Genomic DNA, 14,785 nt, shown 5'->3' on the forward strand with positions numbered 1-14,785 from the left:
CAGCCAGGGAGACTGTGGGGTTTTACTGCCATCTAGCGGTAAGAGTGAACATGACATTACACAATGACAGAGCTGGAAGGACACGGTCTGAAATAAAAGGACAGGGCTGGACAGGTAAAAGAGCAGAGGGATTCCCAACGGGTGAGCTGCTGCCGACACTTTGAAGTGAACATTTTGTAGTGGGCCTTGATCCAGACGAGGTTGAGAAATGATAACCACTGGTGTGTGGAGCATCTGACACGCACGTTCTAATTACAATTTAAAAATTCCCCAATATTTACAGCAATTATTGATGGAGTAAATATTGGCAAGCCAATTATTATGTCTCATTACTGAAATTATTATACAAGATATAATACAAAGGCACTGCTCGGCAGATTCTGTCTAAGGTTGATGTGTGTCTGTGTCCTTTCTGCAGTCTGGAATGCAGAAATGAAACATTGGGTTTGATTGGTTTATTTATTCAGCATTAATCTCAGGTCAATTAGGAGCAAAAACCTAGTTTGCTGCACAGCAGATGACCTCCGCTTACAGTTGAAAAATGTCCCTTAATGGGAACACAGATCAGGAGCGATGATGGATATATGGAAGGAAGGAGGATTCTATTCAAATTCTAAAGTATGAATCATGTTATATAGTATCTATCTATCTATCTATCTATCTATCTATCTATCTATCTATCTCACATTTCTATCCTGATTATTTATTGACTTAAATAAAAACACCAACCAAGTTAATTTGTTAAAAAACACTTATACATAATTGGTCGAAGAGGTTTTCTCAGCTTTATTTCCCGCTCGGTGGCAACATTTCTTTCGAATATTTTCATTCACTTCAAGTGGAACATGTTCAATATTTCTCTTTTTTACCATTTTTAGGCAGGCAGGCTGCACGCACGCACGCGCACACACACACACACACACACACACACACACACACACACACACAGAAAAAGGGGTAAAGGAAATTATTTTATAATCCAGAATATCCTTCTTTGTCCATCCTTGGTTTTGTTCATCCTCTCATTTGTGGTCCAGCTCTCAGGTGGAGCTGGTGTCACACTGGTGTGTCAAGACCTGGTCATATACTCAGTGGTGGACAATGGATATATAGCCTGCTCAAGTAAATACTACAAATGATGGGGTATATATATATATATATTTTACTCACTGCTTTGCTGTTTTGAAATTTAGAACATTTCCCAAAGATCTACAAGCTCATGTCACGACGCGTCGTCATGAGCTTGTATAGGCTAGATCGGCAATCTTCACTATTTGAAAAAGGGCTGGTATCCAAAAATACAAATACTCAAGTAAAGTAAGTACAGATAAAAATGTACTTGTGTGTAATAGTGTGTGCCACTGTGGAGGGGAGAGAGATGTGTTTCAGATGAGATATGTGACTGGCATGCAAACATACAGGAGAGAGAGAGAGAGAGAGAGAGAGAGAGAGAGAGATAGACTTTAGATAGACTTTGACCCCTATGTCAGAATATTTTAGAATGGTATCCCAATTAATTTCTTTGATACAAATATGATAGTCTTATTCGTCCCTGATTGTATTTAGCACGGTAACATTTCAAATTATTCAGTGGATTGGTAAGCACAACATAACCACCATTCTCAACTCCCCACAATGTAGTTTTACCTTTACATATTCTTTACAAACACAAAAACATAATGGTGGATAAATCCCCTTTATCTACCCAGTTTCATTCTGAAATCATCAATCATAATATCTTGTGTGACAGGCATGATTTTGTGACTTCACTGACAGTGCTGTGACAAGTAATGTTATGTGTTCTTGAATTAAGTTTGGGTAAGCATTTTATTATTAGATTAATATGATTCAACCAAAGGCATATAAATAAAGACCTAATTCATTAGGATATGATTGACAACTGATATTGTCCAAACGTCATTTTAACCCATTCTGGGCGGGTTGGTGTTTTAAGCATTATCACTATACGTGACAAGGCCTGGCACTTTAGCTTGTCCTCATAAAAAAGAACATGCGAAAACAAGCTTAAAAGGTGGACGGGGTATTGATGTTAGGTTTAGCTGTTATTTCTGTGAGCTTAGGGTTTAGGAACTTAAGGTTAGGTTTAGTGAAGTTAAATGTTAGGGTTCCTGTGAGGTTACTAGGTTTCTAGTGTACAAAACAAAGAATGTTTGCTTTCGCCATCTTTGTTGAAGAAGAGTCTGGGCCATTATGTTTTAGTTTATTTAATGCCAGTGTTTTCTTTTATGCCAAACGCGCGCACACACACGGTTGTGTAAACTGTGTTCACTGTGTAAACATGCACGGTTGTATGCAGCATGTATTTGGAGCCGGTTACACATGAACTCAATCTTTTTTTGGGGGGGGGGGGTCGAAAGCATACAGCGGACCCCCGAACGCATCTTCAGTTTTAAATTACACCCGTGCTGTCGTGTATTCTGAGTTTGTTTGTCTCACACGGTGTGACCTCACAGACACACACACGTATGGCAAAAGCATTTTGTTTTTTGATGAGCAGCCTCATCTGGCAGTGCGGGCGCCCAGTGAAGCTTGGGATATACAGACCGCATATCGTCGCTGTCGGACAGAAACCTTGTATCTCCACAGTTTTCTATATAAATCAGAGGTTCTCAAAGTGGGAGTCCGGGGACCACCACGGACAGGTCTACAGCTAAATTAGTTCATTTGAATCTGGGAAAAACAAGACATTTTTTATCGACTCGCAAAACTTGTATGTGGGTCCCTGGCACAAATTATTTTCAAGTGGGAGTCCATGGCCAAATACATATTCATGTGGGGGTCCTTGACATGAAGAATAACTTCCATAAATGAATGCCCATACTACTAACGATGCCAGTGTCACGCAAGAATTGTGAAAAAAAGCTGATCTACGAGCTTGCAGAATATTTTAAAAGTGAAAGTCAATTATGTCTGTGGGATTTACAAAATGTTTAACCCATGCAAAATATGTAGAGCTTGTGAATAACTCATTGCACTGCATTGCAACTCAGCAGTGGTGGAAAAAGTACTCAAATGTTTTACTTAAGTATCAATACTGCTGAATTCAAAATGTACATTATGCAGAATGTCCAGTTTCATGTTAAGTATATAAAAATCATTTGACAATTGTGAACTTACTAGAATTTACTTACCATGAGTTACGTTGCAGCGCACTATGGGAAGAAGGAAATTCCCCTAAAAATATATATAATTTTATTATAAAAAACGATTTTTGCATCTGCCGCTTTAGATGACCTGAGATGACTTGATTGATAGACATCAAAAATGGCCTGTCAGCTCAAACACACAATGCAATACTTGTTGTTGCTTACAATCATCAGTAGCAAAGTCAAATACCAACAAAAATAAAACCCTACCATTTCCATTTTTCCCCCTCTATTTCCCATTCCATGTGCTTTTGTCTTATATGTAGCCTATGAAAGGCCCCTCAATTACATTTTGTAACTATTTTCAGCAAAGGGATGATAATTTTATTTGGTGGGGAGCTGGTCGTTTTGAAAGTAGCTGTCAAGTAAAAAAAAGTGTGGGCACCCCTGGTATAGATGATTAGATATATATATATATTCATTTCGTCGGTAAATCCCTGTAGGCTACCCACATATTGGTATTAGCCCAATATTGGCGTTACGCATTTCACTTGAATAATGTTGTGTGCGTGCGTGCTGAGAAAGACAGTTATTCAATGAAACTCAAGATTATAACGTCCTGTGCTGAGAGAGAGAGAATAACGTCCTGTGCCGAGAGAGAGAGAGAGAGAGAGAATAACGTCCTGTGCCGAGAGAGAGAGAGAGAGAGAGAGAGAGAATAACGTCCTGTGCCGAGAGAGAGAGAGAGAGAATAACGTCCTGTGCCGAGAGAGAGAGAGAGAGAGAGAGAGAGAAAATAACGTCCTGTGCCGAGAGAGAGAGAGAGAGAGAGAGAGAGACTGCACGTCAAAATGAATGGGTGTCATGTGGGAAATATGTGTCTCTGATGTCTTGGTACAGTGGACAGGTACATTTCGGCCATTTTAAAACAGCTGATCTACAAGCTCACAATGCGTTGCGGGTCCATCAATCAAAGAGAATGATAAATAGTATATGCAAGTTACAGAACCATACATGTTTTTATAAATACTGTCACAGTGCGCATCTACCCACATATTGTACAATCATATCACATTAAACATTCATAATCTCTTTGTAGAAATACATCTTGGTAATGTTAAATCTCGATGCGTGCGAAGGGCGTCCATTTCTTAATAAATTGCTCATTTTGTAGCCTCACCAAATACGTAATTTCTTCCATGTCTCTAATTCCTTTTACTTTATTCAGCCATTGTTCGTGGTTTGGAGGGTGTTTTCCTAGCCAATTTATTGTGATAGTCTTTTTGGCCGCTGTTAACAATATCTGGAGGAGGTACACCTTTTTCCTACCTTCAAACCCAGTCGGCACCACTCCTAGAATAGCCGTCTTGAAATCTTGTGGTATCTGAGTGTCAAACACTATTATTCCAGAATTGCCTGTAACTTAGGTCGGACACGTCCAAAAGATATGCGTATGATTACAGATCTGTTCATCACATTCCCGCCAGCACTCAGTTGTAGGAGTAGTGCCTGCTCTACCAGTCAATAATGGAGTCTTAAAAAAATCTGCTTACAATTTTCCATTGATATTCTCTCCAAGAGTTAGTTTGTTACTTGTCTTTATGCACTTCGAATCAGTGCAGGCGTCTAGCCATTCTTCTTGTGAAATCTCTTGTTGTATTTCTGCCTCCCACTTGGCTTTTATATAAAGAGAATTATTGGGAACCATTTCTAGCAGAGTTTGATATAAGAAATTACTTTGGTGAATGAACCATGCTTTTGTATGTCCATAAAAAGAGATTCCAAACTCGAAGGGGTCTTTGGAATTCCAGACTTTTACTTGTATTGGAGTATTTCTACATTGCAGTATTGATACTTTTACTTAAGTAAAACAATTCAGTACTTTTTCCACCACTGCCTATACTGTATTGTCCCGAATATAAGACGACTCTGGTTATAAGACGAGCCCCATTTTTCAAGACTCATTTATGGAGAAAAAAAATCTATTTTTCCATTCAGGCCGATAGGGTACCTACAAGGTTTCCACCCGCCATGCAGTGACGATATCTCTGACCAATTGAACTGTGGGTGGGAAATGATGACTTCTGTGAGGAAAGTAATGGGCGACCCACACACCATATTACTGTGTGTGCATGTGCAGTGAGACCTTATTGAAATATATCTGTCAATTTATCGTGGTCTGATTGTCAACACACCGTATTTCTGATGCCAATACGGAAACAATACTGCGTCCTCATTTTATTTCTGGTCGAGGGAGTATGTGGATAAAAATATTTGTTATTGGTTTTTTATTGGACAGGAATTGCTTTTTCTTTCTCTATTTGTTGACCTCTTCCCGTTTTATGAAAACAGAATGAGTGGATATACAACATTGCACTTGTATGCATTGCACGCACGCACGCACGCAAGCACACGCACGCGCGCACGCACGCACGCAAGCACACGCACGCACGCACGCACGCACGCATGCACGCACGCACGCACGCACACACACACACACACACACACACACACACACACACACAAATGGACACTATTATTTCTGTAACAGTAGCCTAGTTGTGCTATCATTTCTATCTTGGCCACTGGGGGGGTCATCTGCAGATTCTGCACTCAATGTTCTCGTGCCAGTTCTGAGGGTTTTTGCATTTTAATTTACAATACAGCAGGACACGGACACAGGACTTGTCACTTGTCCATGTATGTGGCAAATTGGATTTTAAAAACAAATAAATATATACACATTTAATTACGAAAAACATTTTGTAATAATTATTATAGCCAGTAGTATTATTTTGTGTAAGGAGAGCATACTGACCAGAAAGACGCCCTGAGGGCGAGGAGCGACCTTGAGGTTGCGTGCGCATCCGCCTGGGTCTATGCAGATCTAGGCCATGATCCAGTCTTCTCCATGTATGGTTATCCAGGGTTAGATGAGGTCAGTGTTGTGATCTTCATATATGGAGATGGTCATATATGGTGGCGTGACGTGTCATAAGGTGTGATGCCATGAGCCATTTTGCAATTAGAGTAATCAGTTAATCCGTTACCTCAATAGATCCTACTCTAGACAGACAGACAGACAAAGGTACAAAAACAAAAAGGGACCATAGGATCTTCGGCTTTGCCCCTTAATAAAAAAATACTATAATTATTTTTATTTTTTAAATATTTATTGCAAAGTTTGAAGTGAATTGAATTGCATAACGTCATGCCACTAGACCACTGATCCTAGATCAAGGCCTGAAGTAAAGGGAATATATGCAGTTCAAATACACATACAGTATATAACACATTTAATAATAGACCATGTTTTTATGCAAGGCGTTTTGCTCAGTTAAAACCCAAAAGAGCTAATTCCACACACACACACAAAATATATATTATATGCTTTTTAGCATAATAATAGCATGTTTTTTTCCCCACAAACAAAGAAACTGTGAGGCACAAAATACATTTTTGATTTGTATCTACAGTATAGTTGCAATTTCTTTCTTGACCACAAGAGGGTAATATTGGCCCTCTTATCCCTGTTAAGAATCTTTGTATTGCAATTAGTATTGTAGTTATCAGTATTGGTAGTAGTTTTACAGTAATATTTACACATTTGACAGAAAGCTTTGATGGATAATGTACTACACCGAACCATCTGACAGCACGGTGGTGGTCAAAGTACTCAACACCAGTACAACGTCTACATACTCCTGGTCAAATATTACTGTTTGTATTATCGACAAATGACATTCGCTCTGTCAAATTGGTACCTGGGTTAAAGTACTGGAGTAGACTTTAACTTTTAAGCTTTTAAAAGTATCCAAAAGCAATTGTTTTAAAAATACATACTTAAGTATTTAGAAATGCAATATATTATGCATTGCTGACATTTTCAAAACATATACCAATAGTGAAAATAGCAGATCTACGAGCTCACGGCACGTCGCATGGTCAATTCATTCATGTACTTTTACCCTTCCCAGAAATGTAGTCAAAAGTACAATACGGTATATGTCTTTGAAATAGTAGAGGAGCAAAATTATCCAACAATACAAATACAGATGCACAAACTATTAAGTGCAGTACTCAAGTACTTAGTTACTGTCCACCAGTGCTTACGTTCTTAAAAAGGATACTTTATTAACTGGAATTCCAAACCAATCTCTGAGTAGGCCCTTTTTTATCCTTAATACTTCAAATCTCTCAAATTGTCATGGCGCACTTGAACAGCTTACATGCATTAAATTTGTATACTGTACATTAAGTACTGTTTGGCACAAAGTCAACTAGATAAAGTGCCCGTCGGGTCACAGGTCTCCACCAGGGCAGGTCAGGTTGTGGCCTCCTGGTGGTGCTATAATAGGCCAATGTGAAAAAGGTGACTTTCTTCTTACGCCTTGGATGACAATTGGATGATTTGAGGCATTTTGTTCCAAAAATGTGTTTTGCAAAAATCCACCCGTTGGTGGCGCTATAACAGGCCAATGTGAAAAGGGTGAGATATATTCCTCAGCCTAGTAGGAACGTCTGTGAGAGATTTCACGTAAATTGCACGCTGCGTTCATGATTTGAGGCTATTTGTTCAAAATGGGCCAATTCTAGAAACTTTGAAAGCCAATGTTGGCCAAGCAGCATGGAATATGAAATATCAGACAGATCCGTCTTGAACACATAACTATAGAGATACAGTGTAATGATTTGCGGGATTTTTGGACAAAATATGGAGGAGTAATATCAAAAGATGTGTAGCTTAGTTTTGCTTTTTACTGCATCTACGAACATAAAAGGCATTAACAGTATAGACACGCATCTAAAACCCAGTGTACCTTTTCTGGATCAGGGCCCCACTTGAATGTAAAAAGCGTTTGCGGCCCAATTAAATCAACATGACCACATACATGTTCACATGACCAAGTGGTCAGTTGTGCGTGCATCTTCAGAGCGTGTGGTGTTCAATCAATTGATTGTGTTCCGGATTGTATCAATGGAACCAATGTATCATAGTATACCTTTCCCTTTTCTTTTATATTATCATGAAAATCTTAGTGTTTTACCAATTACAAAGGGGCCCCGGCCCACAGGTTGAGAACCCCTGGTCTAACCGATCCAGACAGAACATGCTGATGCAGACCGTCACGTGTCCCTGACGTTTCTCAACAAGTAGCACAGTGGTTCCTTCTGACAACCTGTGGTATTGTCTTGACACATTCACTGTTAGTGTTGTTGTAGTACAGTTAGAAACAACACGGACACGAAAAGGGATCCTTACAGGTCCATGGACTCCCATCTGGTTCCATTTATACACTCTCAAAGTTAAATGAACACTGAGGATTTTACAGTGTATGTTGGGGTCCCAGAGATAATCACATGGGGGGGGGGTCTGTGGCATATATGGGGATCCTTGAAATTAATAAGATTGAGAATTACTGCTCCATTTTCGTCACCGCTAAACCCCTTAACCCTAAACTTTGTTGCCTTTTTTTAGTTCAACTAGCCAATCTACATTGACACGTTGTGAGCTTGTAGACTGGCCATTTTAACTATTCAAAAATGTTTTGCAAAATAGTAAAAAAAAGAAAAAAAAAGGCAAAGAAGTTTAGGGGTTTAGCGGTGATGAAAATGGAGCCCTACATGTGCAGTATTCCATAATAGAATCTGTGCAGTATCTGGCGGCTTGCAACCCTTCTGGAAGAAGGGAACTTAGAGGCTGTGTCCACAATAGAACGGCGCAATTTGAGCTGTGTAGTTCTTTGGATATCACAGACTTCTCGTGGTTGTGGTAACCATTCAACGTCGAGTTGTAAATTACCGGGTTGTCGCATACAATCAGGAGGATCAAATGACCGGCACTCCTCTCCAAAAGGTGAACTGTTTCCAGCTTGAACTGGGGCTGCACCCCAAAAAACGCCCAGGTGCAGAGAGTGCTGAATCGTGATGCTCAGGTGCTGGGAAGGGGAGCCCACCAGCGCGTCTTTACCATAGAAATACATGGAAGAATGTTCTATGTAGAGTTGTAGACAAACAGCCATGCACAGCCATGCACAGAGGCCTGTTAGAATAGTATATGGGGGGAAAGAAACATTTGTTCACCTAAACGTGAACATGTGGTGGGAGTTCTGAGTCATCAGAGTTGCGTCTGGGTGGGGGGGGAGGGGCTAGCAGTCGGAGCAACAGGAGGGAAGGGTTTGTACATCTCTGGAAGCGGGGCAGCAGGAGGAGATGGGATGGGGGTGTCCGGAGACGCTGCGCAAAACAACATAAGACAGAAGAGTTAAACCCCATGTATGCGTCTCCTCGCACGACAGTGTGGCCCGTCTAAAATAGCAGATCTATTTGGATAGTACTCATTGCCATACAGGTAGTGTTTGTTCAGTAACCGAAGAAGAAGTAGGTCGGGAGTGGCTTATTGTCGGTATCAGCCGGTAACACACGGGAGTCTGTCCCTGTTACAATGCACTAGACCCCTGGGAGATGGAGTCTGTCCCTGTTACAATGCGCTAGACCCCTGGGAGATGGAGTCTGTTCCTGTTACAATGCGCTAGACCCCTGGGAGATGGAGTCTGTCCCTGTTACAATGCGCTAGACCCCTGGGAGATGGAGTCTGTCCCTGTTACAATGCACTATAGACCCCTGGGAGATGGAGTCTGTCCCTGTTACAATGCACTATAGACCCCTGGGAGATGGAGTCTGTCCCTGTTACAATGCACTATAGACCCCTGGGAGATGGAGTCTGTCCCTGTTACAATGCACTATAGACCCCTGGGAGATGGAGTCTGTCCCTGTTACAATGCACTATAGACCCCTGGGAGATGGATTGCTGAGGTGGAGAGCCACAACTACCATCAGCTCCCAGTACTTCCCGCACGACTTGCCACACCCATACTCATACGCTGATTTGGCGGTGCCCGGGATCGAACCCATGAACGGGGAGCTGATACTGCCACTGAACAAACACTGCTCTACAAACACTACACTACAGCAACCTTTTTTTTTTTTAAGATATTTTTTTTTGCGGCTTACGCCTTTTATTGATTTTTTAAGGGACAGACAGTAGGCTGACAGGAAACGGGAGAGAGATGGGGGGATGACATGCGGTAAAGGCCGTGTCGGGTCCGGGAGTCGAACCCGCGGCACACCGCGACTGGATCACCAGTCCGGTGCCCAGACCGTTACGCTACGGCCTGGGCTCTACAGCAACCTTTTAATACAAAATCTTTTACTTTCATCACTTACCCTACCTTTAAAACAAGCTATGGTAAAAAGGAAAACACAAAAAGCCATGGGGGCTTGTCTTACCTATCTGCATGGCGTGGGGAGGTACTGGCATGGCGCTGATCAGCAGTGTGTGCCCGGTCACGGGGTCCTGTGCCAGCTGGGTGTGAGCTGGGTGGGGAAGGTGAGGGGTGTCTGTGGACAGACCTGGATGAGACACATAACCGCACCCCCTGTTAGTACAAACATACTGTACACTGGAACAATCTCTTCATCTGCCTCCACCTCACCCTGTCCTCTGCCTCCTCTTCTATCACACCAACTAACTTCATGTCCTCTTTCACTACATCTATAAATCTTCTCTTTGGTCTTCTAGGCCTCCTGCCTGGCAGTTCCAACATCCTTCTACTGATATACTCACTATCCCTCCTCTGTACGTGTCCAAACCATCTCAGTCTGGCCTCTCTGGCTTTATCTCCAAAACATCTGACATGCGCTGTCCCTCTGATGTACTCGATCCTGATCCTATCCAGTTACTCCCAGAGAGAACCTCAACATTTTATCTCTGCTACCTCCAGATCTGCTTCCTGTCTTTTCCTCAGTGCGAGTGTCTCTAAACCATACAACATATCTAAATAAGTAAATAGCTAAATAAATAAAGGTACAATATTTTAAATAGGCCCATTTGGATCCATTTAGCACAAAATGTCTCATTGTTTCATGTCTCATTGTCTCCTTCAGAAAATGTCAGAAAGAAACCGTGATCACTGAAAGAGAAGGCTAGCTTTACATTACAAAAGTGGTTCGATTTGCTGGGGAGATGGGGGGGAATCCATGCCTTTGCTTTTGACTCCCACGTTTTTTTGGGTGATACTTTCCTGGTAATAAGCCTCTCTGACCTATTTACCTATTACTTACATTTTATAACTTCTAAATTATTTATTAATATCTGATCTACAAGCTCACAATGTGTTATGATGGGACACATTGTGAGCTTGTAGATCTACTAAATCAATACCTTTTTTTTAATAATTATTATTACAAATCAAACCCAGATGTTATTACTGTACAAACATACTTGTGAACTGTGTTCACACAAGGCAAACATGTGATGTGATAGTGTAAAATTAATGTATAGATAATATGCGATGATGTCCGCTGTTGATTAACAGCTCGTTTGCTGTTCTCCAGTTGAGCATGTTTGGAAATATGCATCTATCCCAGGTTAATATGTCTATCTATGCAAGGTTAATATTTACTGAACACCAATGCTCTTATCAGTTGACATTTCATGACTTTTGGTCCACTGCACAACTCCAGTACAGCGGTTGTAGTAGGTGTTGGGTGCCTTGCTTAAAGGCACACTGTTTCGTTCACCCGGTCTCAGCTGTGAGTTTAGAATAAATGACAGGACAGGTGTTGTAGTAGATTAAAGGGTCCCTTCCTGATATTAAAGGGTCCAGTTTCAATTTTGTCTGCTAAACTTCTTTGTTTCAACTTTCATCACTTCCAATTTCACTTGTTTAAGTTGTAACCTGTGTGAGTTCTCTCTCCTGATTGGCTAAGATTGGTATCCCGACCTGAAAATGCATTTTCTGTTTACTAAAGAGCTGGAGAAATAGGTATGCTCCTGCTACTGAACAATCACTACCGTATATTGCAATGAGTAGGCTACTATAATTAGAATATATATAGAGCTATTTAACACTTATTATAAAACAAATAATCACATACCTATACCTTAAGTTCACCGCACAACCCATCCGGCATGTATCGTTCTACAAAAATGTCACGTTCACACTTTTCCCCCTTCATATTGTGCATTGTGTTTAGCTATCTTAATGCGTTACCTCCCAGCATCATCTCATGCAGCAGGTTGCGTAGCATTGTGTTCAGCCATCGTAATGCGTTACCTCCCAGCATCATTTCATGCAGCACTTCAGCAGGTTGCGTAGCATTGTGTTTAGCCATCGTAATGCGTTACCTCCCAGCATCATTTCATGCAGCAGGTTGCGTAGCATTGTGTTCAGCCATCGTAATGCGTTACCTCCCAGCATCATTTCATGCAGCAGGTTGCGTAGCATTGTGTTCAGCCATCGTAATGCGTTACCTCCCAGCATCATCTCATGCAGCAGGTTGCGTAGCATTGTGTTCAGCCATCGTAATGCATTACCTCCCAGCATCATTTCATGCAGCAGGTTGCGTAGCATTGTGTTCAGCCATCGTAATGCGTTACCTCCCAGCATCATTTCATGCAGCACTTCAGCAGGTTGCGTAGCATTGTGTTTAGCCATCGTAATGCGTTACCTCCCAGCAGCATCTCTTGCAGCAGGTTGTCTATCTTGGCCAGACCACACAGCTTGATGAAGTGCAGTTGTTCGATCATCTGCCAGGTGATGCTCTGCAGCGTGGGCAGCAGCAGCAGCAGCTCTCCAAAACGACCCCGGGAGTCATACTGGCGGTCGTTGATGTAGTCCTCCAGGCTCATCTGCACCTGCACGCACACACGCTCAGATTGGTTTAACCACATATTCTAGGCCAAATATTGCTTAACCCATTTTGACCTGAGATCAGATTAAAAAAATGTCTCTTTGAAAATGACAGTTTTCTGAAAAAGCTATGTTTCTATGTCCATCGTTCTTTGATTTTTCAAAAATAGCAGACCTACAAGCTATGAGCTTGTAGATCTACTATTTTTCAATAGCTAAAGCATAACATAATGCTAACACCAAAAGGGGTTCTCGCCCAACACATTGTGACATGTTTTGAGCTTGTTGATTTGGCGTACAAGGGAATACTACCAGACCTATAGTATAGAGCCCTGGTGGGGTACCCTGGTCAACTGTAGGGTTTAACCATATAGTAATAATACTCCAAGGGTTTAATTAAGCAGTTACTCTAATTCTCTTTCAAATGTAGACTAGTAGCTACTGAAAAAACATTTGCCATGGATATGTGAGAATGTATTGCAGGAAAACAAATTGGATGAACAGTATAGGCCTAATAATAACAACGATAATTGTAGTAATATTGCAGGTTAGACAATTTGAAATGATTTCACATTCAAAAACCATTGTTAGAAATGGATGTGTTTTTTTTATCCTTGTTGGAAAGTCAGGCTTGAGTCTTAACTGAAGCAGTTGCTCCAAACGGTGCACTAATGGAAACATTAATATAGAAGAGAGGCACGGCTTTAAAGTAAGCTGCCTGTGAGGGTCCAGCAGATGACTCACCTGCAGGCGCATGGCCTTGATCTTGGACGGGTCCCTCAGGGACTTGACATCTGGAGGAGGCCAGAGGAGGGGTCACACACAGGGGGGATGACCAGGGAGGGATGGTGGAAACCAAGGGCAGAATGGGAGATAGAATGTGAGGATATGAGTGGGATTTGAGGCAATAATTTATGATTAAACTGGGGCATCGCTGGCAAAATGAAGAGATTGGGGCATGGGGAGGAGGGAAGGTGGGACAGGTCATATGAAAAGGAGAAGGGTATTGTGCTCATAATAAGCTGTGGAGGGGGCGCCCCCCAGTGGTATACCTGGCAAGAGCTCATATACAAATAAGGCTAAAAAACATTTTTTAAGTGGTCCAACCACTTCCTTAAGTGAGTGGGTGGGTGTGTGGGTGGCTGGGCACGAAAACAGCATGGTTGTTTTTCACCACCTGTGCGCAACCTAACAAACACACGCACATATTAACTGTATTATATATGGTGATTTCGGGTGTGCCAGTACAGTACAGTACAGTTACAGTACAGTACAGTGGAGGGTACAGTAGAGGGACCTCCACACAGTAACTCTGTCATTTCTCAACCGTTTCGGACGCGGGGCGGCTCGCCTGGACCCCCCCCCCCCCCCCGGGACCACCACACGGAGTTGCACCACTTACTTCACACGGGTGTGATTTTTATTCCAGGACTGGATTTTATGGGGGAAATACACTTACAAGTGTAAGCGAAGTACACTTAATTTATAGTGCAATTTCAAAGCGCAGTGCAATAAAGCATTGCCTTGAATAGGAATATTTGGAAATGCATTTACAATGCCGTGATTCCCTCTGATGGTGTCAGTTTTTCTGTACACTCAATACACATTGTTAAATGGAAGCATGCAGCATAGCCATACGGCATACTGTATCTGTTGCCAGAAACTTAATTCACAAGCTATGACTTAATGGGACCCAGTTGGGGCCGCGACCCAAAGTTTGACAACCTCTGCTAAAGTCAAATGTGACCCGAGTCTCTTTGCTGCATGCCATCCGCTCTGTCATTCACTGTCTCCCCCTCATTGTCACTATCAGTAACAATAAATCACAAATAATATTCTTAAAAACTAATTAGCAGCTATATAGGGAGAAAAAGAGATATGGAAGACTCTCTTATAATCGAAACGATTATAAGAGATGTAACATTACAAACGGGGTATACAATTTATGTCATCTACCCTCCAATAGGATACTGTAGGTTGAGG

At 41.7% G+C, this 14,785-nt stretch overlaps 2 protein-coding genes across 2 annotated transcripts in view; both read right to left on the reverse strand.

The window, feature by feature from the left end:
• Nucleotides 1-14,785, reverse strand: part of gpr141 (G protein-coupled receptor 141) — a 111,904-nt gene that overhangs the window by 73,060 nt on the left and 24,059 nt on the right. The gene's annotated exons all lie outside the window — the stretch shown is intronic.
• hnf4g (hepatocyte nuclear factor 4, gamma) overlaps nucleotides 9,218-14,785 on the reverse strand; it is a 17,425-nt gene continuing 11,857 nt past the window's right edge. Inside the window, exons 8-11 of the mRNA XM_083778171.1 lie at nucleotides 13,547-13,596; nucleotides 12,621-12,807; nucleotides 10,398-10,520; nucleotides 9,218-9,344 (exon numbers count right to left, since the gene is read on the reverse strand). Coding sequence (XP_083634297.1) covers nucleotides 9,226-9,344; nucleotides 10,398-10,520; nucleotides 12,621-12,807; nucleotides 13,547-13,596 — 479 coding nt within the window. The 3' untranslated portion in view covers nucleotides 9,218-9,225. The remainder of the gene's footprint in view (nucleotides 9,345-10,397; nucleotides 10,521-12,620; nucleotides 12,808-13,546; nucleotides 13,597-14,785) is intronic.

Source organism: Protomyctophum parallelum, assembly GCF_964188405.1.
Source record: "Protomyctophum parallelum genome assembly, chromosome: 12".
In the NCBI taxonomy this organism is placed as follows: domain Eukaryota; kingdom Metazoa; phylum Chordata; class Actinopteri; order Myctophiformes; family Myctophidae; genus Protomyctophum; species Protomyctophum parallelum.